The 23671-nt window shown below is 50.2% G+C and overlaps 1 protein-coding gene and 2 long non-coding RNA genes across 6 annotated transcripts in view; 2 read left to right on the forward strand and 1 right to left on the reverse strand.

Moving 5' to 3' along the window:
- LOC118206417 overlaps positions 1-21396 on the forward strand; it is a 32472-nt gene extending 11076 nt beyond the window's left edge. Inside the window, exons 3-4 of the long non-coding RNA XR_004761191.1 lie at positions 14309-14417; positions 21309-21396. This is a non-coding gene — a long non-coding RNA (uncharacterized LOC118206417). The remainder of the gene's footprint in view (positions 1-14308; positions 14418-21308) is intronic.
- Positions 1-23492, reverse strand: mapk1 (mitogen-activated protein kinase 1). 2 transcript variants are annotated; one of them, XR_004761185.1, is made up of 10 exons: positions 23119-23492; positions 10112-10294; positions 8611-8800; positions 8128-8244; positions 7166-7280; positions 6359-6490; positions 4471-4580; positions 4200-4326; positions 2535-3214; positions 1-2499 (listed from the first exon to the last, which is right to left on the reverse strand). XR_004761185.1 is itself a non-coding variant. In XM_035379115.1 (9 exons), exons 1-8 carry the CDS (start codon positions 23262-23264, stop codon positions 4210-4212), a joined length of 1110 nt encoding a protein of 369 aa, XP_035235006.1. In that variant the 5' UTR covers positions 23265-23492; the 3' UTR covers positions 1-3214; positions 4200-4209. The 2 variants fall into 2 exon arrangements, 1 of the variants encoding a protein (XP_035235006.1); XM_035379115.1 differs by having other exon boundaries at positions 1-3214.
- Positions 5206-6348, forward strand: LOC118206416. 3 transcript variants are annotated; one of them, XR_004761189.1, is made up of 4 exons: positions 5206-5249; positions 5388-5762; positions 5911-6119; positions 6152-6348. It is a non-coding gene; the product is annotated as an uncharacterized LOC118206416 (long non-coding RNA). The 3 variants fall into 3 exon arrangements; XR_004761190.1 differs by having other exon boundaries at positions 5215-5296; positions 5427-5762; XR_004761188.1 differs by lacking the exon at positions 5206-5249 and having other exon boundaries at positions 5304-5762.
- Positions 23493-23671: the final 179 nt, after the last annotated feature.

Here is a 23671-nt window from a genome sequence, read left to right on the forward strand (position 1 = left end):
CAGGGTAGAGTGTGTTTATTCAGGTGTTTTCAGGTGGTTACAGGTCATGGCAGATAAAATAATGTTGACATCAGTAATTCAAGATGGAGGTCTGCAGTCTGCAGGCCCATCTTTGTGGCCAGTGTGAAATGGCCCTTTAGAGTGCATTCCTTCAGAGGAACCTTCAAATCCCACAATCCAACTTTCCTCTATTATCGGCAAGAAATGCTAGCAAGCACCCCAAAGTTCACAACTGCCTTTTTCTTTTTTTTCTTTTTTAAAGTGAGATTCACAATAAAATGTTCTACTAATCAAAACATACTTACAGAGGAGTAGTTTAATACATGGAAACAATTCTTTAACAAGATTAATATTCACTAGAAACATAACATTCATTTTACAAATAAAAAAGGGCTTACACAAAACATCCAAAAGGAAAAGAAGGCAAATGGGGGGGTATAAAGTGGGGACCAGAAGCAAAAAATAAAATAAAAAGCTATCTTTTCACCTTTTCAATACAGAATAACCATCACAAAGCTGATGCCATATAACTTCTCTTTAATTACATAACCGTGAGAATGAAGGACTGCAATCACAACTGATCCATCTAAACAAAGCTGAGCAGGAAATCTTGTTATACAAGACCAATAAAGGCACAAAACCATACAGGCTGCACAGGGACCAGCACAAGCTATCTTACAGGAGGATCTGCAGAGTGTTTCCGGAGAATTCCCACCCCCACCTTTAGACCCTTGAAGTACTGTACCTGACTGGGTGTGGACTGAGACAGCATGTAATATGGCGTTTCAGTGAGTACATATTAAGTGCAGTGAATGCTCATTAGAAAGGAGAGGGGAGGTTTACCTAAATGTATTGTTTTTTCTGCCAGAGGAGATGGTCCCTCAATAGGCCTATCAACCTGACACATTGGCCGATCTTCCATGACTACAAAACCCATTATTGTTTTTGTGATTTTAATCATGGAAAATATCTTTTTAGTTTATCCAAAGCGAGGTGTTCAAATCTTTAGCACGAAATAGCCAATGAAAGCCTGTTGGCCAGGTCTGTCTGTTGCATATCCGGGTGGATTACAGAAAACTTTGACTCCAGTACTGAGGAGAAACAGCTGCTTTATAAAGTTCAGTTGTCTATATATGTGGAATAAAGCTTCCAACTGCACCGATTTTCCCATTTTAAACTGATGTCAGCAGATGGATCAAAGATAATGGTGTTCAGGAGCAAAGATGCTCAGATTTGTACGAGTACGCTCGCTTCATGCAAACAGGTGTTAACTGGCTGAGGAGCCATCACTGACATTGAAGCTGCTCTGCACCTGAGCTGAAATGGGCTGCTCTAGGATGGAGGGGGTGACTGAGCTGAAATGGGCTGCTCTAGGATGGAGGGGGTGACTGAGCTGAAATGGGCTGCTCTAGGATGGAGGGGGTGACTGAGCTGAAATGGGCTGCTCTAGGATGGAGGGGGTGACTGAGCTGATGCATTAAAATAGAGAAACGGTGAGGAAAGCCGTTTGGGAAGTGTGAGACCACAGAGGGACAGGAAGAGGATCCTGAGATTCCCGTGTGGAATGCCCAGTAATGTGGCACTTCATCTTTGTATAGAAAGCTTTTAACAGTCAGGCAAGGGCACAGTCTTCTGTTACAAGGCAAGAGAGGGAGAGAGAGAGAGACTGACTCAACACAGAGGGAGAAAAGAAGAGGCACAACGCTCGAAAGAGTGGAGAGAGATGGAGAGAGGGAGGGAGGTGAAGTCAATGGCGGCCTGAGTGGGTGGTGGGGGAGGGGGGGCAGGCTTCAGGTCCCTCCTCTCAGTGTTTGACAGCCTGAGAAGAAAGATGCAGAAATAAAATAGAGTTTTGACCTCGATAAACCGCCTCCCACGAGACCAGACCAGAGTTCCTATTGGCTAACATGGCCTAGCCCTGAGAGGGGAGTTCTTACAGGCTTGTGGGCTGAAGGTGACTGGCGATCAGGGATTGAGAGGTTTTCCTCCAGTAATGGTGAGATTGTGTCTCCCCTGATCAACCTTTCTTGGGCAAATATGGCACTGGAGATAAAATGGGCGTGTAAAGAAAATTCACAGAGCTCTAGCTGCAGTGGTAGCTCTATCTGAATAAGTACCTGTAGCAGTAGCACTAGCTATAGCAGTAGCTCTAGCTGTAGCACTAGCAGTAGCACTAGCTCTAGCAGTAGCTCTAGCTGTAGCACTGGCTGTAGCGTTAGCTCTAGTTCTATCAGTAGCGGTATAAGGGTTAGGGAGCTAAAATGGTGCTGGAGTTGTAGAAGCACACAGGGAGCCAGGCCTTCCTCGTGGAAGGTAATAATGCCTGTGTGAGCATGTCCCGCTGCAGATGATCTAAAAGATGGAAAGACATCTCTGTGCCCCAAGCAGAGATGGGTGGGGTGCATGCCCACCCCCCCCCCCCCCCCGACCAGGCCCCCCAATCCCACACACACACACACATCCATCTCTGTCAGGACATAAACCCGGCTGGTATCAAACCTGCAGGAAGCACAAGCTTCACAGCAAACAGAAACCTGCAGGAAGCACAAGCTTCACAGCAAACAGAAATGCGGCAGAAAGGGAGACTTCGAGCGATCGCAGAGCTGAAGCATGTGTTCATGTCTGCCGCTGTGATTGGAGGATGTGTGTCTGTGCTGCAGAAACAGAGTGATCGGTGGTGGGTGTGGCCTGAGAGCATCTTACAAACCCCACCCACTGCCTCAACGAGAGGTGGATTACACACAGACTCAAACCTCATCGCCGTCTTATCTCAAGGTTAATAACAACAACAACAATAATCGTAATAATGACAACATCTGAGAATAATCACCATTTCTGTTCTGGAAATGCAAGACAAAAAGGCTGATTGAAACAAACTCCAAAACCCTACCCTCTCCAACTCACTCAAAACACACACCCCTCGCCCCAACCCCCTAAAACCACACCCCATGACACAGCCAGAGGAGAGCAGGCGAGAGAGAGAGAGAATAAAATGGGGGGAGAAATAGTGAGCGCGGATCCAGAGCGATTGGGTGGGGCGGGGCATGGCGAGTGGGGGGCGGGTATAGTTGGCGAGTGGGGGGCGGGGCATGGTGGGTGAGGGGCGGGGCAGGGTGGATAAAGATGGCGGGGCAGAGGCGTGGCCACAGCACATCGTTTAGAAGAAGCCAGCAGAAGAACAGCAGCGTTGGGGCGGAGTCAGTCCTGGGCCCGTCTGTGGAGGAGAGAGGAACACACTCAGCACATGGGCGGGGCGGGGCGCACCAATATTACCTTTCATTTCACCTTTTTAAGTGCAACATTTAAGTGCATCTTACCCCTCTTGGTCAGATTACATGGTTTTAAACAAGACCAGGTTAAAACCTAGTATATGGCTGGACCTAACACACGTGATCCGGCCGACCAATGGTGTAACTTCATCACTCACTCAGTCAGTCACAGACATTCGCGTTTGTAGGGCTGGCCCCGCTGTTGCAAGCTGTTTCAGCAGCTGCGTTCAGCACGTGGCGCTTAGCAACTGTCCTTTCACTCCCGAGCTGCTCAGCTGCAGGAGATGCGCAGGCTGTTTGCGCAGCTGCAGTAGCTGTGTAAAGTATGCTCGTTCCTCACTGATTTCAAACCGCACTCTCTCAGCCAATGAGAGCCCTCCTTCCCTCGGGGCAGTTTCCCTCTTTAATGGGAAAATGAAGGCAGACCCTGAGAAGGATCTCAGCCACATCAGACCCATGAGCAGACATCCTGCCCTCAAACGCTCAGGGATCAATGTTTCCACCCCTGGGGGGCCACAGGGAAATACCCCCCGGGGGACAAGCTCCATTTCTCTGATTAAAACCCCAGAGGCAGGAAGCTGATGATGTCACCCGTGACTCATCCCATGATGTCACCGATACTCGATCAGCCGCAGTGGGGATGGGGGGATGGGGATCCCTTTATCATCAATGCTCAGCCAAGTAGATCTGCTCGAGAGTAGAGACCGTCAGGACCTGTGTGGGGTTTAGACCCATTTACCTCAGTACTGACCTCGGTGGGGTTTAGACCCAGTTAGCCTGCTTTATTTACCTGGGGGGGTTCACTCTGCGGTATTTACCTGGGGGGGTTCACTCTGCGGTGTTTACCTGGGGGGGTTCACTCTGCGGTGTTTACCTGGGGGGGTTCACTCTGCGGTGTTTACCTGGGGGGGTTCACTCTGCGGTGTTTACCTGGGGGGGTTTAGGACCTGAAGCCGGGCTGGAAGCGTGCAGTCTCCTCAAAGATGAGCTCCTTCAGCGTCTCTTTGGGCAGGTCGTCCAGCTCCATGTCGAACTTAAAGGGGGCCTCTGCTACAGGCTGGGGGGGGGGGGGGGGTTAAAGAACAGAGTTACTCAGACAGGTGGATTTCAGGTGATGTTTGGTGTAATGAACAGGTGATATTTGAGTTTGTATGTGTGTCATATCAGTTTATATTCAATTAATAACTAAATAATGCTGTACCTCGTCTGTGGGGTCGTAATACTGCTCCAGGTAGGGGTGGGCCAGTGCCTCTTCCACCTCGATCCGCTTGTGGGGGTTAAAGGTCAACATTTTGTCCAACAAATCCAGGGCTGAGAGAGAGACAGAGAGAAAGAGAGATGAGAGAGATGTCCATTTCATATGAGGCAGCATCAGTTTCTGTAAAGGCTAAAATCCAAAACATCCCAGTGCTGTTAGCATGGCAACTGAACGCTAGCAGGACCTATAAGTACCATTAAACACATGAGAGTACGTACTGAGTACTCAGTACTCAGGTGGGAATGGGGGAGTACACAGGTGAGAGTACGTACTGAGTACTCAGTACTCAGGTGGGAATGGGGGAGTACACAGGTGAGAGTATGTACTCAGTACTCAGGTGGGAATGGGGGAGTATGCAGGTGAGAGTATGTACTGAGTACTCAGTACTCAGGTGGGAATGGAGAGTACGCAGGTGAGAGTATGTACTCAGTACTCAGGTGGGAATGGGGGAGTACACAGGTGAGAGTATGTATTCAGTACTCAGGTGGGAATGGAGAGTACGCAGGTGAGAGTATGTATTCAGTACTCAGGTGGGAATGGAGAGTACGCAGGTGAGAGTATGTACTCAGTACTCAGGTGGGAATGGGGGAGTATGCAGGTGAGAGTATGTACTGAGTACTCAGTACTCAGGTGGCAATGGAGAGTACGCAGGTGAGAGTATGTACTCAGTACTCAGGTGGGAACGGAGAGTACGCAGGTGAGAGTATGTACTCAGTACTCAGGTGGGAATGGGGGAGTACGCAGGTGAGAGTATGTACTCAGTACTCAGGTGGGAATGGAGAGTACGCAGGTGAGAGTATGTACGCAGTACTCAGTGCTCAGGTGGGAATGAGAGTATGTACGCAGTACTCAGTGCTCAGGTGGGAATGGAGAGTACGCAGGTGAGAGTATGTACTCAGTACTCAGGTGGGAATGGGGGAGTATGCAGGTGAGAGTATGTACTGCGTACTCAGGTGGGAATGGAGAGTACGCAGGTGAGAGTATGTACTGAGTACTCAGGTGGGAATGGAGAGTACGCAGGTGAGAGTATGTACTCAGTACTCAGGTGGGAATGGAGAGTACGCAGGTGAGAGTATGTACTCAGTACTCAGGTGGGAACGGAGAGTACGCAGGTGAGAGTATGTACTCAGTACTCAGTACTCGGGTGGGAATGGAGAGTACGGAGAGTACGGAATGGAGAGTACGCAGGTGAGAGTATGTACTCAGTACTCAGGTGGGAATGGGGGAGTACGCAGGTGAGAGTATGTACTCAGTACTCAGGTGGGAATGGAGAGTACGCAGGTGAGAGTATGTACTCAGTACTCAGGTGCGAATGGGGGAGTACGCAGGTGAGAGTATGTACTCAGTACTCGGGTGGGAATGGAGAGTACGGAGAGTACGCAGGTGAGAGTATGTACTCAGTACTCAGGTGGGAATGGGGGAGTACGCAGGTGAGAGTATGTACTCAGTACTCAGGTGGGAATGGAGAGTACGCAGGTGAGAGTATGTACGCAGTACTCAGTGCTCAGGTGGGAATGAGAGTATGTACGCAGTACTCAGTGCTCAGGTGGGAATGGAGAGTACGCAGGTGAGAGTATGTACTCAGTACTCAGGTGGGAATGGAGAGTATGCACTCAGTACTCAGGTGGGAATGGGGGGAGTACGCAGGTGAGAGTATGTACGCAGTACTCAGGTGGGAATGGGGGAGTATGCAGGTGAGAGTATGTACTCAGTACTCAGTACTCAGGTGGGAATGGGGGAGTATGCAGGTGAGAGTATGTACTCAGTACAGTGGGCTGCCTCCCCAGAGAGGCGCGGGGGCTTTGATGGCGGTTCAAAGCGGGCGGCTGACCTTTGGGGTCGGCGTTGGGGAAGAGGCGGTTCCACGGCACTTTGCAGCGCAGCGGCAGCGACAGCAGGTAGTTCCGCGCTTTAATGTTGATGATGCAGTTCAGGTCCTCCTGGGAAGGCGAGCCCAAGATCCCTGCGGAACAGAGCAGCCAATCAAACCTCGCCCTTCAGACCTGCCCCGACCCGCCGCAGACCTGCTCAGATACCCCCCAGACCCACCCCAGACCCCCCCCCAGACCCGCCCAGGCCCCCCCCCAGACCCGCTCCAGACTCCCCCCAGACCCGCCCCAGACCCTCCCCCCCCAGACCCGCCCCAGACTCCTCCCAGACCCGCTCCAGACCCCCCCCCCAGACCCGCTCCAGACCTGCCCCAGACCCACCCCGGCCCGCCACAGACCCGCTCCAGACTCCCCCCAGACCCGCTCCAGACCCCCCCCCCCAGACCCGCTCCAGACCCCCCCGCCAGACCCGCGGGCTCGTCTCGGGTCAGAACACACCCTCGGCTGAACCGGGTCAGTCTAACTTCAGGGTTCAGTTTCACGGTTCCCCCCCCACACACGTAAAATCTGCTTTGCCAGAATAAATGTACACTTGCCCAGATATACAAGTCTACCTTTGACATGAAGCTTCTGCAATTATTTTTCACCTTTTATTTATCCATACATTGAAAAATATGTAGAAAGCACAAGATGAGATTAGAGAAAACTCGTCTTAGATTGAGCTTTAGATTTTAGACTTTACTCCACTACATAAAGATGGCGGAAGAGAGGCGAGGAGCAGGAGGGTGTATAAGTGGAGGTGTATTTACCCAGGATGTGGTTGAGCTGGTCCAGGTAGTGTTTCCCGGGGAAGATGGGCCTGTTGGACAGCATCTCAGCCAGGATGCAGCCCACCGACCAGATATCGATGGATTTGGTGTAACCCTGAAATCACAGGAAAGCACATCGCCATGACAACAGCGCCCTCAGCACGCATGATGACGCAAGAGTTGAGCGGTGTTCAGCCGCCCGGCTCTCAGCTGAAATCAGGAAATACAGAGAGCTGGCACAGCCTTCCCTACGCTGGCACGACCTTCCCTATGCTGGCATGGCGTTCCCTACGATGGCACGGCCTTCCCTACGCTGGCATGGCCTTCCCTACGCTGGCACGGCCTTCCCTACGCTGGCATGGCCTTCCTACACTGGCACGGCCTTCCCTACGCTGGTATTGTGCTCCCTTCCCTGGTATCATGTTCCCTTCACTGGTATCACCTTCCCTTTGCCGCTGAATTACGTACTCAAGCAAAGCAGGCTGCCTTACAGAGCTAGCGGAGCGCAAACAGGCTCTGCATCGATTAAGCGTCTGCACAGGCCTGCAGCTCATCAGTCAGCCGGGAGGACTGAGGGACCAGCCGTTCATTACCCCCGCCCCCGCCCCCCCCTGACGTCAGCCCCGTCCCCAGAGTCAGCCTCCATCACTGCGCTTAGCAACCAGGGAATCCAGCGGTACAGAGGGCAGTGTGGAGAATTCCGGATAAAGAGAACAGTCACCCTTATGCACACACACACGCAGTCACACAGTGGGCGTGGTCACTGAAGGCATGATAGCACAGTGGGCCTGGTCACCCAGTGGGTGTGGTCACAGTGGGCATGATCGCACAGTGGGCGTGGTCACTGAAGGCATGACCGCACAGTGGGCGTGGTCACAGTGGGCGTGGTCACACAGCGGGCGTGGTCACAGTGGGCATGGTCACACAGTGGGCCTGGTCACCCAGTGGGCGTGGTCACTCACCTTGGAGTTGAGCATGATCTCGGGGGCGCGGTACCAGCGCGTGGCCACGTACTCGGTCAGGAAGCCGGTGTGGTCGTGATCCGGGTCCGCCACCCGGGCCAGGCCGAAGTCACAGATCTGGGGGGGGAGTATTATGGTCTGTAATACGGGCCATTACACTGGATATGAGCTGCAGCGACTTCTAAAACCACTGCGCTGTATCTCTGAGTGTGCCTGTACCTGCTGTGTGTGTGACTGGCCCATCTTTGCTCCTGTGTTACTCACAGTTTTCACCTGTGTAGAACCCTGGGTCACATGAGTGAGAGTCATATTAAAGGGTAGGGGGTGAAATGCGGTTAATAATAATAATAATAATAATAATAATACATTTAATTTGTAATGCACTTTTCATTAGAAATGAATCTCAAAGTGCTAGTGGTTCTCTCCTGCGCTGCGGTCAGGGGTCAGGGTTCGAGGTGTTGGAGGTGACGGAGGCCAGCGCACCTTCAGGTCGCAGGTGGTGTTGAGGAGCAGGTTGGAGGGCTTCAGGTCGCGATGCAGCACGTTGGCGGAGTGGATGTACTTGAGGCCACGCAGGATCTGGTACAGGAAGTAGCAGATGTGGTCGTTGCTCAGGTGCTGCGTCTTCAGCAGCTTGTACAGGTCTGTCTCCATCAGGTCCTGAACAATGTACCTGTACGGCAACCCGTTAAGGACAAACACGTCTACACCCCAAACATACCCTAAAATACACCTGCGCCCCAAACGCACCCACGTCATAGACACACCTGCACTAAAAACATCGTCCAGTACAATCTAAACACAGAGTGTGAACAACGTTATAATGAGACCACAGAGTGGCGTGTTCATGCTGAAGGTTGGCATCCTCAAACGAACTGAGCCCCTGAGCCCTAAAAAGGGGACGTTCAGCTTGCAGTGCATTTGCGCAATATTTACACAACGCTCAGCTGCAGCAGAGCAGTTCCCTTTTCTTAGTGCTTCCAGCCACTTAGAGGACTGGATGTTACTCAACATGGACGCCTGGACCAGCGCTTGCTTCACCAAGCACTGTGGCGACTGGCTGCCGTTATACTGAGCACTGTGGCGACTGGCTGCCGTTATACTGAGCACTGCGGCGACTGGCTGCCGTTATACTGAGCACTGCGGCGACTGGCTGCCGTTATACTGAGCACTGCGGCGACTGGCTGCCGTTATACTGAGCACTGAGGCGATTGGCCCAGATGCTCATCAGTTGGGGGTGGGGGGGGTGGGGGTCTGGCTCAGAGATGGTTCATTTGTGAATCACTACAGGCTGCAATTATGTCAAATCAGAGTTCGCTAAAGAGCTGGAAGTCTCTGAACTGGGAAATGAATCACGAAATAAGGGCAACCATGAGTCTTCACAAAATGTCTTCATTTACAGTCTGTCTATAATAATATATTTATAATAAATCTCTAAATGTTACCATTAACACAATATTTACATTCCAGATGCTCGACATTATCAGACCCTTTGGAGGAGGCCTTCATGTTTGGAATGTGGGATGTTTACAAACCAACTTTCAGTGAGTTTAAGCGGATAGTTCACTTTCTGGAGTTTATTAACCATTTGAAGAGTTAGTTTTTAGGAATATTTCTCTCCGAATCCTAAGTCAGTGTTCTAGAACTCTCACTGCTTTCAGTCGCCGGTAGTGACCGTCACATCAGCATTAGAATGTCCAGTTCAGAACATTCTAATCACATATTTCTGATCTTACACCTCAAAGGATTAAATATCTTTTTAGAGTTTGTGTACATGTCTTACCGGCCCAGACAGTTTTATGTGCAAAGAAGGATATTTTGGATACTTACAGAAGTTTGGCAACCTGGAGGGCTTTATAATGGCTGGTACAGGGGCACTAATGCGTCTGAGTTTTAAAGCAGGAAACTGCTCAGCGAACTGCAAAGCAGGCGGTGCAGCAGGGCTGCATGTGTGAAGAGATGTTCTACAGCAGGAGAAGGATACACGTCTTTCATGTGGTGGATGGAGGGCGTGCGGATGATGTCGTTGATGCCGATGATGTTTTCGTGTTTGAAGCGCAGAAGGATCTTGATCTCTCTCAGCGTGCGCTGGCAGTACGTCTGGTGCTCGAACGGGCTGATCTTCTTAATGGCCACCCGCACCTTACTGTCCCGGTCATAGGCTGAGCTGGGGGGGGGGGGGGGGGGGGGGGGGGAGGAGAGAAAGAGAGAGAGCCGTTTCAGCAGGGAGCAGTGCCATGCAGCTTTTTAAAAAAGATGCTCCACTTCCTGTTTGGACCGGGGAGGACTGGTCCATTCCCCTGCATCCCACAGCTATGGAACCCCGGCTCAGAACAGAGTGGGCGTGTCCATGAGGTGACTGGCAGGAGGCGGGCCTGCCACCCAAGAGCAGAACTACTGCACTTTGCCAGAGAGAGAGAGAGAGAGAGAGAGAGAGAGAGAGAGCGCTATACAATGCCATACTTCAGTATACTCTTCCCTTCCTCCCCTGCGGATCCCTCCTTTCACACACTCACACAACCCAGGCAAGTAGAAGCATGGGGGGATTTGAAGGTTTGAATCCTGGGCGGGGCACAGCAACCCTGCAGAAATGTGCCTGTACAGAGCTAATCCCCCCCTCCCACAATCCATTTCACAATCCACCCACACAGCGCTGAAGTGCAGCTATACAGAGAGAGAGAAAGAGAGGGAAAGAGAGAGAGAGAGAGTCCCACTGCTGCTCCCACTGCTGGGCCAACAGGACAGGCTGCAGGGGGCACCACCTCCCTGCCCCTCGCATGCCAAACATCACCCCCCCCCACAGTCCCGCCAGGAGGCCCAAATTTAAAGAGTTATGAGGAGCTGCCGCCCACAGAAGATCACGCCAAATCCACTTCTCTTAACAAACATAAATCTGCACTGAGCAGCTTTACTGCCTGCAGGTGGAGTCCTGTCTGCTGTGTGTCTGTGGGCTGGGATTCTCACGCTCACACTTACGCGTGTGCTCTCTCTCTCACACACACACACACACACACACACACTTACGCATGTGCACTCTCTCACACACTCACACACACACACACACTCACGCGTGCACTCTCTCACGCACACACTCACACTTACGCGTGTGCTCTCACTCACACACACACACACTTACGCATGTGCATTCTCTCACACTCACACTTACGCGTGTGCGCTCTCTCACGCACACACTCACACTTACGCGTGCGCTCTCACGCACACACACACACACTTACGCGTGTGCGCTCTCTCACGCACACACACTCACACTTACGCGTGTGCGCTCTCACGCACACACACTCACACTTACGTGTGTGCGCTCTCTCACGCACACACTCACACTTACGCGTGTGCGCTCTCTCACGCACACACACTCACACGTGTGCGCTCTCTCACACACTCACACTTACGCGTGTGCGCTCTCTCACGCACACACACACTCACGCGTGCGCTCTCTCACGCACACACACACACTCACGCGTGCGCTCTCTCACGCACACACACACACTCACACTTACGCGTGTGCGCTCTCTCACGCACACACACACACACACACAGAGCACAGCAGCTCAGGAGGAAAGGCCTGATAGGAAGCTCATTTCCTTTATGTTGCAATCTCTGAAGAAACTGAGTGTGTACAGAAAGAGAAGAGGAAATAAAGGCGAGTTGGGCTCGCTAGTGAAATGAGATTTTTACTCATTTAGCATTCAGACAGAAACGCTCCTCCCAGGGCTTAAATTACACCGCAGCACAAGTACAAACAATGAACAAGGATATTTCTGTAGCTGCCAAAACCACCGGACACCTCTACACCGTTTACAGCGTGTTACACAAGGTTGGTGAACACTGGGCAGGGGGCCACCAATCAGAGGCAGCGAACAAAGTCTGCTTTTAACGACCCTGCTGTCAATCTGAACCAGAGGCCCCGCCTCCTTCCTTTGGCCCTGCCCACACCACACCACACTCTGAGGCAGTCCCATCCTGATGGTAAAACTGGATTAAAACTCCACTGAGCGCCGTAACTATAAAACATACAGAGGATGCTCTGGAATGCTTTCCTCTGTGGGTAAGACCATACTCTTCCTCAAACCACAGTGCCAGAGAGTTTGGCCAGCCACCAATAAGAAACCTGCTTTCCAGATCTGATGTAGGCCACACACACACACGCACGCACGCACGCCGACACACATAGACACATACACAAGCACACGCAGACACACACACCCCTCTGCTCAGATATGGGGGAAAGGCAGCACTGCTGTAAACTCAGTTTATGAGTGAAAACCTCGCCCAACAGGCCAAAGATGAGCTGGCTTCACAGCCCCCCCACAGATAGGTCAGGAACCGGGTGACATGGCAACCAGGCAATCCCACAATCCCCCTCCCATCAGGAGCGACGCAGGTCCAGCAGCTCAGCTTTAGAGAGGTAGCTCCCCGTGTCTGCAGGTGTACACTCGTTTGCAATTTTCAGTCTCCGTGTTCCCAGTGCATTGTGGGATTGGAGTCGGAGTGTTTAGAGGGAAACCTCTTCCTCAGACAGCAGCTACACGCTTAACCTACATTACAGCAAGAGGACCGTTATGCAACAGGTAGTTGCTATGGCAATGGGGGGGGGGGGGGGCTGCTGTTGCTCTTCTAGCCAGTAATAATGGGCGACTGTGAAAGCGTTCAGCGCCTCTTCCTGTTGGAACGGCCTTGTCCTCACAGACACACGCTGCAGACCTGCGTTGCTCCGCTCGCGTCTTCCTTACGGAGAAACGTCCACCCAGCATGCACAACCTTCCCCTGAAATCAGCACCTCAAACGCTGCACAGCCTTCCCCTGAAGCACAGCCTTCCCCTGAAATCAGCACCTCAAACGCTGCACAGCCTTCCCCTGAAGCACAGCCTTCCCCTGAAATCAGCACCTCAAACGCTGCACAGCCTTCCCCTGAAGCACAGCCTTCCCCTGAAATCAGCACCTCAAACGCTGCACAGCCTTCCCCTGAAGCACAGCCTTCCCCTGAAATCAGCACCTCAAACGCTGCACAGCCTTCCCCTGAAATCAGCACCTCACACGGGAGATCCACCCAGCACCACACTGCACAGCCTTCCCCTGAAATCACCCAGCACCACACTGCACAGCCTTCCCCTGAAATCACCCAGCACCACACTGCACAGCCTTCCCCTGAAATCACCCAGCACCACACTGCACAGCCTTCCCCTGAAATCAGCACCTCACACGGGAGAGGACCGCCGATTCTCGGGCCCCTTCAACAGATTTCACACTTAGGCAGTGAAATAAGCGCATATTAACTTAGTTACATATGAACTCTAGTTTTCATCTGAATCGCTTTGAATCTGAAGAACAAATGTAAAGGGATTCAGCGTGTGCTTTGTACAGATTAGTGCGGTTCGTTTAGACCTGATGTACCAACGTGCAGATAAGTACTTGTGCATGATCTTATCAGAAATAAGCTGATAATAACTTCTTTCCTGTTTCTCGGCCTGTTGCTTCTGCAGCTCTCGTACAGCCTGCATTTCATCAATGTTCATTATTTCACTGGAGTATATTAAAACCAGTTATGACCCATTATGCAAAATGTTTCTTGAAATATGAACTGAGTATATAAATATATAATAAATAAATAAACAGTTTTTTTCCCTGTTAGGATTGTTTGTTGTTGTCAGCACTGTGAGCAGGCTAATATCAGGCTAAATAACTGCTATTTGACCACAGGGGCTTGACAGACTTAATAATATGGCATATTAACATGGTCTTTATAAACGGTATTGATGTGAGATCAGGGTCTGATTTATACTGCTCATAAAGATCATTTCAATGTGAGCAGGGTGTCTGTAATGATCTTTGAGCAGTAATAATGTGAGCAGGGTGTCTGTAATGATCTTTGAGCAGTATTAATGTGAGCAGGGTGTCTGTAATGATCTTTATGAACAGTAATAATGTGAGCAGGGTGTCTGTAATGATCTTTGAGCAGTATTAATGTGAGCAGGGTGTCTGTAATGATCTTTGAGCAGTATTAATGTGAGCAGGGTGTCTGAAATGATCTTTATGAGCAGTATTAGTGTGTGATCAGGGTGCCTGATTGATCTTTATAACCTGTATTAATGTGTAAGAAGCGTGTCGGCGGGTCGCTAGGCTAACAGGCTAACACCGCCTCCTCCCTCCCTGCTCCACTCAGTCACCCTGGCACTGCTGTAGCACACTGACGTCAACGCAGGAGTGGTTACCATGGAAACCGTTCCTGTGCTGGAGTTTGGAAGAAAGCCGGAGCCTGGCAGCATTCAGTGGTGAGAGGATCGCTGGGGGGCGGGGGGGCGGGGGGCAAGAGGATCACTGGGCTCAGCCCCGCGGGGGGTAGAGGGGTGGGTGGATTCACAGCTTCACAGGGGGGTGGCGATAGGGGTGGGAGGGGCATCACCGCAGGGTAATGTACAGGACACGCCCCGACACCCTGTTTACCAGAGCACTAGAGCGCCCTTTCCCAAATTCTCTGGTGTCAAAGCTTCACCTGGCAGCCGAACTGAACACGGTACGCACAGGAAGTCGTGGCGTCTCCACCGTGTGCACAGGAAGCTGGCCGTAATGGCGGCTGAGCGTGCTGGCGTAGTCGTGGCGATATCGATCGCGGTTCCGGGCCCTACAGTCTCTCCAGCCGTGACCTTCACACGCCCTTGATCTGACACTTCAAGGCCCTCCGAGCTGCCGACCCGGGCCGTGTGGCACTGGGTCGGCACAGGCCAAACACACACTGAGCATGCCCAAACTCCAGCACATCACGGCCATCGCTATCAGCCAATCACACTATTACAATTTCAACAAGCCGTGGTACAGGCTGATGGCAGAAGGCATTTCAATGTGTGTCGCAGGATCATTTAATTCCAATTCCTGGGCCCTGTTTCATGAAGCAGGATTACAGAGTTATCTGGATTAAACCTGGAACAGCTCTCCACTGCAGTCCATGTTCCGAGGGTTCGGGTTTTACTCTGCAGTTATCCTGCTAACTCAGTTATCCAGCTAACTCAGTTATCCAGCTAACTCAGTTATCCAGCTAACTCAGTTATCCAGCTTTGTAGGGACCAGGTACCTAAAAAATCCTATGAATAATGCATTTTAACCTTGAAAGTTTGTTTACACACATTTCCCCACTGTATATTAGAACATTATATACATATTTCATCCTGCTAACCATTCAGAGTGCCTGCAGACTTTCTGCAGCCCTACGTAACTCAGTATAAACAGCACAGGAAATACTGTAAATATCCTCATAAAGCTTTCATAAACATCCACCGTAAACATTTGCAAGTACTTGTACAGCTGACATGATGCTATAAAAGCCCTCCCACTTTCCACAACATACCTCTCCAGCGTCATGGGAATGCACTTATGAGCCAAGACAGTGTACCGTATGTATAGACATAATATACAGAGTATTTATATATTTAATATGTCCCTCTGCTTATTAAGGCTTTCTTCAGTTCTGTCCTGTATGCCCTTGTGGCTTCATACAACAATATACACGTGCACTTAACGCCCCTTTTAAAGACTCTGCCATTAACTGACGCTCTCCAGCTTTTTAAACAAGCCCCTTTTATTTATAAACACATTCTCTGCTTTTTCCGAAAAGAACTCAAGTCAGACCCAGAGTCTTTCATTTCGTGTTCAATTAAATGTCATTTGCGTTTCAATGAATGAAGGAAAAGAGGAGAACGTTCTGGAGAACGTTCCTGAAAGGGCACATTTCCCACTCCCTCTGAGCCAAACGGGGTTTGACGGCCCGGGTCAGAGAGCAGATTTCAGACCGCGGTGGGCTGCGGAGTTACAGCACAGGAAGTGCAGGGGCATCAGCGTAATGAAGTAAAGGGCAGGAACAGGAAGTGACAGCGCTGTGCGTTCGGTGATAAGTCGTTAAGCTGCAGCTACAGTAGCATCTTTCAGACCTGCCTCACAAACACACCAGCAGGCGAGAAACACCCCATGCAGACAAAACAGCCTGTCTGCACAGGTGCAGTGTCTGCACAGGTGCAGTGCCTGTGCTGGTTCACAGCTGAAAACAGTGAGGAGAACCTTACACAACACTGCAGCATTACATTACATTACAGGCATTTAGCAGACGCTCTTATCCAGAGCGACTTACACAACTTTTTTACATAGCACTTTTACATTGTATCCATTTATACAGCTGGATATATACTGAAGCAATGCAGGCTAAGTACCTTGCTCAAGGGTACAACGGCAGTGTCCTTACCCGGGAATCGAACCTACGACCTTTCGGTTACAAGCGCAGTTCCTTACCCACTGTGCCACACTCCGTCCAGCATAAATGAGGAGAACCATTTGGTTTACCCATTTCATTAAAACTAGTGAACAAACAGTACAGTCAAACCCCACAAACCCTGCTTTCTGCAAAGGGAACACAGCAGCACACCGAAGGAGCAGAGCAGCTCGGAGCAGCAGTGTGTAAACTGGAGGAGCTCGGAGCAGCAGTGTGTAAACTGGAGGAGCTCAGAGCAGCAGTGTGTAAACTGGAGGAGCTCAGAGCAGCAGTGTGTAAACTGGAGGAGCTCAGAGCAGCAGTGTGTAAACTGGAGGAGCTCAGAGCAGCAGTGTGTAAACTGGAGGAGCTCAGAGCAGCAGTGTGTAAACTGGAGGAGCTCAGAGCAGCAGTGTGTAAACTGGAGGAGCTCAGAGCAGCAGTGTGTAAACTGGAGGAGCTCAGAGCAGCAGTGTGTAAACTGGAGGAGCTCAGAGCAGCAGTGTGTAAACTGGAGGAGCTCAGAGCAGCAGTGTGTAAACTGGAGGAGCTCAGAGCAGCAGTGTGTAAACTGGAGGAGCTCAGAGCAGCAGTGTGTAAACTGGAGGAGCTCGGAGCAGCAGTGTGTAAACTGGAGGAGCTTGGAGCAGCTGTAAAGGCTTATTCTCTGTCAGCCACTTGGCTGCAGTGCCTGGATTTCCTGTCCGAGAGGCGTGCACCTTGGCCAGATTCCAGGAAACTCCTTCAAACAGCAAAGTAACAGTCGCTGGCACTGTGGGGCAGATTAATGAGTGACTGTTACCTGTACCACAGAACAACCCCCCAGTGAAGAGCGTTATCAACACAGACCATAAGCCTTTACCATCCAGAGCACAAATACTTTTAATTTAAAAAGCTCCACTCTACATTCCTACTGCCTGACATCAGCAGGACCTCTGGGGTTCAGGGCCCAGGCATGGGGCTGCCCGCGCCTCTGCCTGACAGCAGCAGGACCTCTGGGGTTCAGGGCCCAGGCATGGGGCTGCCCGTGCCTCTGCCTGAGCAGAACTGCACTGATGAGGGAACAGAATGGCTATGCACACGGAATGGGTGGGAGGACCGACTGGCCCGTGGTGGTGGTGAGGGGGGGGGGGGGTGTTTGCTTAGTGAGGGGAGAGGCAGGGAAACACGCTGGAAAATCCAACACTGGCAAACAGACTCACTGCTGCATGGATTCCGAAACCTGGATCATTTCCTATCTGGAACCAATTTTTGTGGAAGAATTCCAGCATAAATTCACTTCATTATAACGTCCTCTGGAGCGAGGTGAGTGAGGAATCTGCATTTAGTCCAGCTGCCAACATAGCATAACATCCTACACTGAGCAAAGAACTCTGTTACCCATAGTTCTGTGCAGTAGTCACCCCAACTACCACTGTCCTGTTCTGTGTCCTTCCTACCCATTCATAATTTAGCACAAACCTCTTTCCTGCAAAATATGACCCCACAATTTTGAACAAGCGTTCCGCCCAAATCTCTTTATTCACCGAAGGCGCTGGGAATCTGATCGGTAACAGGATTAGCATGGGGGGGGGGGCGGGGGGGGGGGGGGGCAGCCTGCGCGGGCTTGACTTCACATTCCAATCCTGTTACTTTCACTTTCTGCTCCATTCACCCGTGCTGTGAGAGAGCGAGGCCTGGTGGGGTGAGCGAGCGAGCGAGGCCTGGTGGGGTGAGGTCACCCCGCTCACACTGGGGACTGGGGGTTTGGACACCACACCGCCGCGTGTTCCAAACCCAATCCAGCACTTCACTCAGCCTCCCGCTCCCATGAGGGGAATTAAACATGTGTACCTGCCCCCACTGCTGCCCCACAGCCAGTGTACCTGCCCCCACTGCTGCCCCACAGCCAGTGTACCTGCCCCCACTGCTGCCCCACAGCCAGTGTACCTGCCCCCACTGCTGCCCCACAGCCAGTGTACCTGCCCCCACTGCTGCCCCACAGCCAGTGTACCTGCCCCCACTGCTGCCCCACAGCCAGTGTACCTGCCCCCACTGCTGCCCCACAGCCAGTGTACCTGCCCTCACTGCTGCCCCACAGCCAGTGTACCTGCCCCCACTGCTGCCCCACAGCCAGTGTACCTGCCCCCACTGCTACCCCACAGCCAGTGTACCTGCCCCCACTGCTGCCCCACAGCCAGTGTCCCTGCCCCCACTGCTGCCCCACAGCCAGTGTCCCTGCCCCCACTGCTGCCCCACAGCCAGTGTAACTGCCCCCACTGCTGCCCCACAGCCAGTTTACCTGCCCCCACTGCTGCCCCACAGCCAGTTTACCTGCCCCCACTGCTGCCCCACAGCCAGTGTACCTGCCCCCACTGCTGCCCCACAGCCAGTATACCTGCCCCCACTGCTGCCCCACAGCCAGTATAACTGCCCCCACTGCTGCCCCACAGCCAGTGTACCTGCCCCCACTGCCCCACAGCCAGTGTACCTGCCCCCACTGCCCCACAGCCAATAACACATTCCTTTGTGATCTGAGGGCTTTTTCAGAATCAGCCAAGGTGACTAGCAGATGAAGAAAATCCCCAGCTAACTGAATTTTACCAGCCACAACATGGTGTTAAGGATGTCAGGAAGGCAAATCCAATTCTTCAGCTTGTTCCAAACTAACAGCACCATTCATTCCAAGTACTTTGGAGTTTATGAAGAAAAAAAAAAAAAAAGACAGAACATTTCCTGGTAAAGTTTCATTTTCCCAGAAGTCAGCAAGCATCACCGTCCCTCAACCCAGTCTGTTTATTAATGGAGAACATGGCCTCTAAAATATCAGTTTTGTAATGGACTGGTGAGCCTTAAAAAATAAAAATAAAACTCTTTCCAATTCCACCATCCCTTCTTTAATAGTCAGGATTTTCCCAAAGAAAAAACAAAATATGCTTTTATTTTGCTGATTAATGGTACATGCTTAGTGGCACAAATATTTCTTCTTGTTTACCCCCATTATAAAATTGAGAGAGTAATTTATACTGGAAACTAGGGCTGGCTAATATATATATATATATATATATATATATATATATATATATATATATATATATACACACACACATTCAATATATACATTTATTTTTAAGCTTTTTGGCAATATACAATACATCTCTCGATATATTTCAGAGAATGCATACATAATGCATTCTCTGAAATAGCTTAAGAGTGACTTCCAACCAGAATCATATACTTCACATAAGCAGCCTATATTAAGTGCAATCAGGTGTGTGCAACTTGTGCATAACCTCTTTTAGGAGCTGACTCAAAACAGTAACAGTGCTCAGAAAAACCTATGCTTGCACTGAATATTGTTTCAAATAAAATAAATAAGGGTTGAGGACAGAGGAGACTTTGATTGCAAACACAGAGCCACAGCAGAACTAAAAATGCTGCATAGTATTCCTTTTACAGAAAATACTGCAAGATATCCTCAAGAGAAATTATTTTGTTCATTAAAGATATTTAGAAAAAGTACTTTAAACAGTTTCAAAAATGCTAGCAGCACATTAAAAATGTTAAGAATAATACATTTTCCATGTGTTAATGTGCAACTAATTGTGAGGTTAACAGAAATGTTATTAATTTACAATAATGTGCACGGCTTGTTAAAGATGTATCTAAAGGCAGTTCCTGAGCAGCCCAGAGGAACCTGCGGGTGGACTGCGCGCAGAGGAACCTGCGGGTGGACTGCGCGCAGAGGAACCCGCGGGTGGACTGCGCGCAGAGGAACGCTCTCGGTGGTAGCGGACATACCGCGACTGGCACGCGTTGGTACCGCTACCCTTCCTCTACGCTTCTGCTATAACTGCAGAAGGCTGCTCACTGCTCCCGTCCTGGACCCCCATCCCAATATATTCAGCAGCAATATATTCAGAGAAACTAAATCCATGCAGGCCCAGGTCAGGTGCACACTCACTCTTTGAAAGCACAGTGCATGCAGGTCAAAGTGGAGATTTGGGCTACAGGTGTGTGGAATAGCTGTTTCTGCACAGATACGGAGCAGGAGCGGCTGAGATGTGAAATGCACTCTGAATCAGGACCTTAGTGTGCCAATGCACTCAAACCTAACATACTTCAATGACTTGGTTACTCGAGTTCTCCTTTAAGTGGTAAAAGCTGTTATAACTGCAGAAGTAGTAAATGGGGCCGTTAGACTGTGAGCTGGATAACAGCATTCACACACACACAGAGCGATAACAGCATTCACACACACAGAGTGATAACAGCATTCACACACACACACAGTGATAACAGCATTCACAAACACGCACACACAGAACAGCATTCACACACACACACACAGCGATAACAGCATTCACACAGTGATAACAGCATTCACAAACACACACACACAGAGCGATAACAGCATTCACAAACACACAGCAAAAACAGCATCCACACACACACACAGAGCGATAACTGCATTCACACACACAGCGAAAACAGCATCCACACACACACACACACACACACACACGGCTTCATCTGAACCTACTCAGTTCTGCAGAGCAGGATTACCTACATGCAAATCCACATCTGAACCACAAACAACACCTTGCTGTTCATCAGGAGCTGCACACCAATGCAAACAGGTCATTTCAAACCCTCCCCCCCCCCACACCACCCCCCCCCCCCCCCCCTCGCTCAGTGCTGTCAAGGACAATTTATGATCTATAAGGTGATTGAGCCCCCCCCCCCAGTCTTCCAGTCACAAGATTAAAAATGCTAATTATGCTCAACATTACGACCCGGAGAAGATCGAAATGGAGGTGCATCCTCACTCTTCCTCACTCTGTCCCTCTGATCTCAGGGTGATGATGTGCACGCCCCCAGAAAACAGACCTCAGCAAACTCATTTATTATTAATTAACAAATTAATTTCTGCATGATGTCATTACAGATCCCACAAGAAGACCTGCACATGCTCATCAGAACTGAGGAAAAGGTCGAAGGTCAGACTACAATTTGAAACTCAGAATCATACTCCTTGACTTGGGGAAGATTACCTACAGGTGAGATAACGGACAGGTGAGATTACTGATAACTGGTATTCAGAAGTTGCTGGTTATGATTTAAACCCCCACACATGCAGGCAAACACACGCTCTCACACACACACACACACACACACGCTCACACACACACACACACGCTCTCTCACACACACACGCTCACACACACACGCACTTGCAAGTATGTGCCGACTGATGACATCACTTTTTTGAATACACGTGGAGATATAGAGCCAGCCAAAAAACACGGATTAAAGCCACATTGTGATAATATTTTATAGTGAGAGAAAGCTGCTGCATCCCACAAAAGTTCGGTCACACATGGCAAAATATTACTCATCCGAATTAGATTAATGAATCATTTAACAAAACAAAACAAAACAAAAAAACACTTGCTGCAACTTCTCACTACACGAACATTTTTTAAATGTGGAATTCAACATCTTCCGTGGAGTTAAATGTTTTGTGACAGTAAGTAGAAAAAAATTCTCAAATTGTCCCCGTTTTCTAAAGGTATATCACCTCGCTCAACTCATTGTATAGCAAAAGAGCGGATGGCGTAAGTGCCGTGGCGCTGTGCATTCGGTGCGTTTGATGCACGGATGTGTAGAGGAACAGGCATTCTGCACGCCCCTCCTAACATCTCGCATCAGCACCCACACTCCCGTCGAAAGGGCACCGACAGAACGCATCACTCCGATTTGACACTTTCTCAGTCTGCTATGGTTTCCTGGAAAATCACACGTCAACTTGGTAACATTACAAACGCACTGCCTGTACCAGGCGTAGCCGGGAAACTAACCCCAAGTGAGAATCCAGTTTTTAAAAAGATTAATTCGCATATGTAGAAGCATTACTTAGACAATGCGACCTCCCACGGAGAACGGCTAGCATATTACACCGTTTAAACCAGGCGCCCAGCGTTCAAATACCATTAACCCCGCAACTGTTAGCAAGCGAGCTAGCCAGCCTACTACACCGACATTATCCAGCAAACTATCTAATAAAATATTCCACAGCTATAAATGTATAATGTTAAGATACACACAATGCCCATATCACGCGAAGCCACTCTTCTGACTTTGTACAATGTGAAATTTACCAAAGGAAATTTTCTGTGCAGAGTTGCCTGAAAACTACAGTCCACTGATTTGGAACAATAATGGAAGAATGTTTCCACTACGTTACGAACGGATCTTAATGTTCACTGGCAAATCGGCAATCTAAGGGATTGAGTCTGGCAGCCACAATGGCAAGCAAAGTAAAATAAACACTGGACATACTGTTCCGTCAAGATAAAGCGTTTCACCGTGTAGCCTATGCAGTAGGCCGTAGTTAATGTGAAATTAGACGAACGCTACAGGCCATCGGGCTAACTAGAAGAAGCCCCGAGCCCGCTGGGGTAACAACTTGAAACACGATGCGCCTCCAGTGATCAACAAGTATGCGTCGGACTGTGTACTTTAGCCAGCGTTGGGCTACTTATCGTCAGTACGAACAGACCTGACACACGGCGAAGTCGGGGGAAAAAACACTAAATGTACGTAGTGAGCAAAAATGTACACCCAGCCAGTGGTACTGAAGCTCGAATTTAAACGATTTGTTGTTTAATTCGACGGGATGCGCCACTTGCCAAAAGCCAACGCGGATGAGAACTACGCGCTAGCTCAACTAGCAAATGAAGAAAAATGCAACTTACCACACCATGCCATAGGCGCCCTCTCCGATGTACGACAGGTTGCTGTAGCGCGGACCCACGTCGAAGGCCTGCCCACGGACCAACTCAGCACCCGATCCGGGGTTCGGGGCGCCGCCAACAGGGGCAGATACCGCAGCTGTCGCCATTGTTAAAACTAGCTGCCCGTACACACGCTCTCCACGATACCGTCAAATCAAACCTGGGAAAAAGAAGAAACTACGAGCCTTTCCAACACCTGCAAGGATGGCGAGAACGAGGAGAGCAGGGTGAGACTAGCGAACGCTGAAAATCTCTCGACGGCCACTCCGTTAGCGTGCACCCGCAGACTGCAGCAGGCAGACCGGGCAGAGGTACCGCAGGAAATAACGGGAGGACCACGTGATCACAGAGCAGCCAGGGGAAAAAAAATATCCGTCACGTGAGGGGGGCGGGTTTGCCGCGGAGATCAAACTATTAATATTCCCCAGGCAATACTTTCTTCTGCTGTTAGACAGACGAGTCTGTTTAAAAACATTACTGTGTGCAGGGTATCCCTGTCAAAGATCGCATCTTG

Source organism: Anguilla anguilla, chromosome 10 (assembly GCF_013347855.1).
Source record: "Anguilla anguilla isolate fAngAng1 chromosome 10, fAngAng1.pri, whole genome shotgun sequence".
NCBI classification, from domain to species: Eukaryota; Metazoa; Chordata; class Actinopteri; order Anguilliformes; family Anguillidae; genus Anguilla; species Anguilla anguilla.

What these genes read in the sequence shown, in the direction of transcription:
- mapk1 (XM_035379115.1), bottom strand. Translation starts at nt 23,264, where the DNA reads ATGGCGACAGCTGCGGTATCTGCCCCTGTTGGCGGCGCCCCGAACCCC. An exon ending in ACACCACCTGCGACCTGAAG is followed by an intron (nt 8,245 to 8,610) that starts GTGCGCTGGCCT and finishes CTCCCCCCCCAG; the next exon opens with ATCTGTGACTTCGGCCTGGC. An exon ending in ATTACGACCCCACAGACGAG is followed by an intron (nt 4,327 to 4,470) that starts GTACAGCATTAT and finishes CCCCCCCCCCAG; the next exon opens with CCTGTAGCAGAGGCCCCCTT.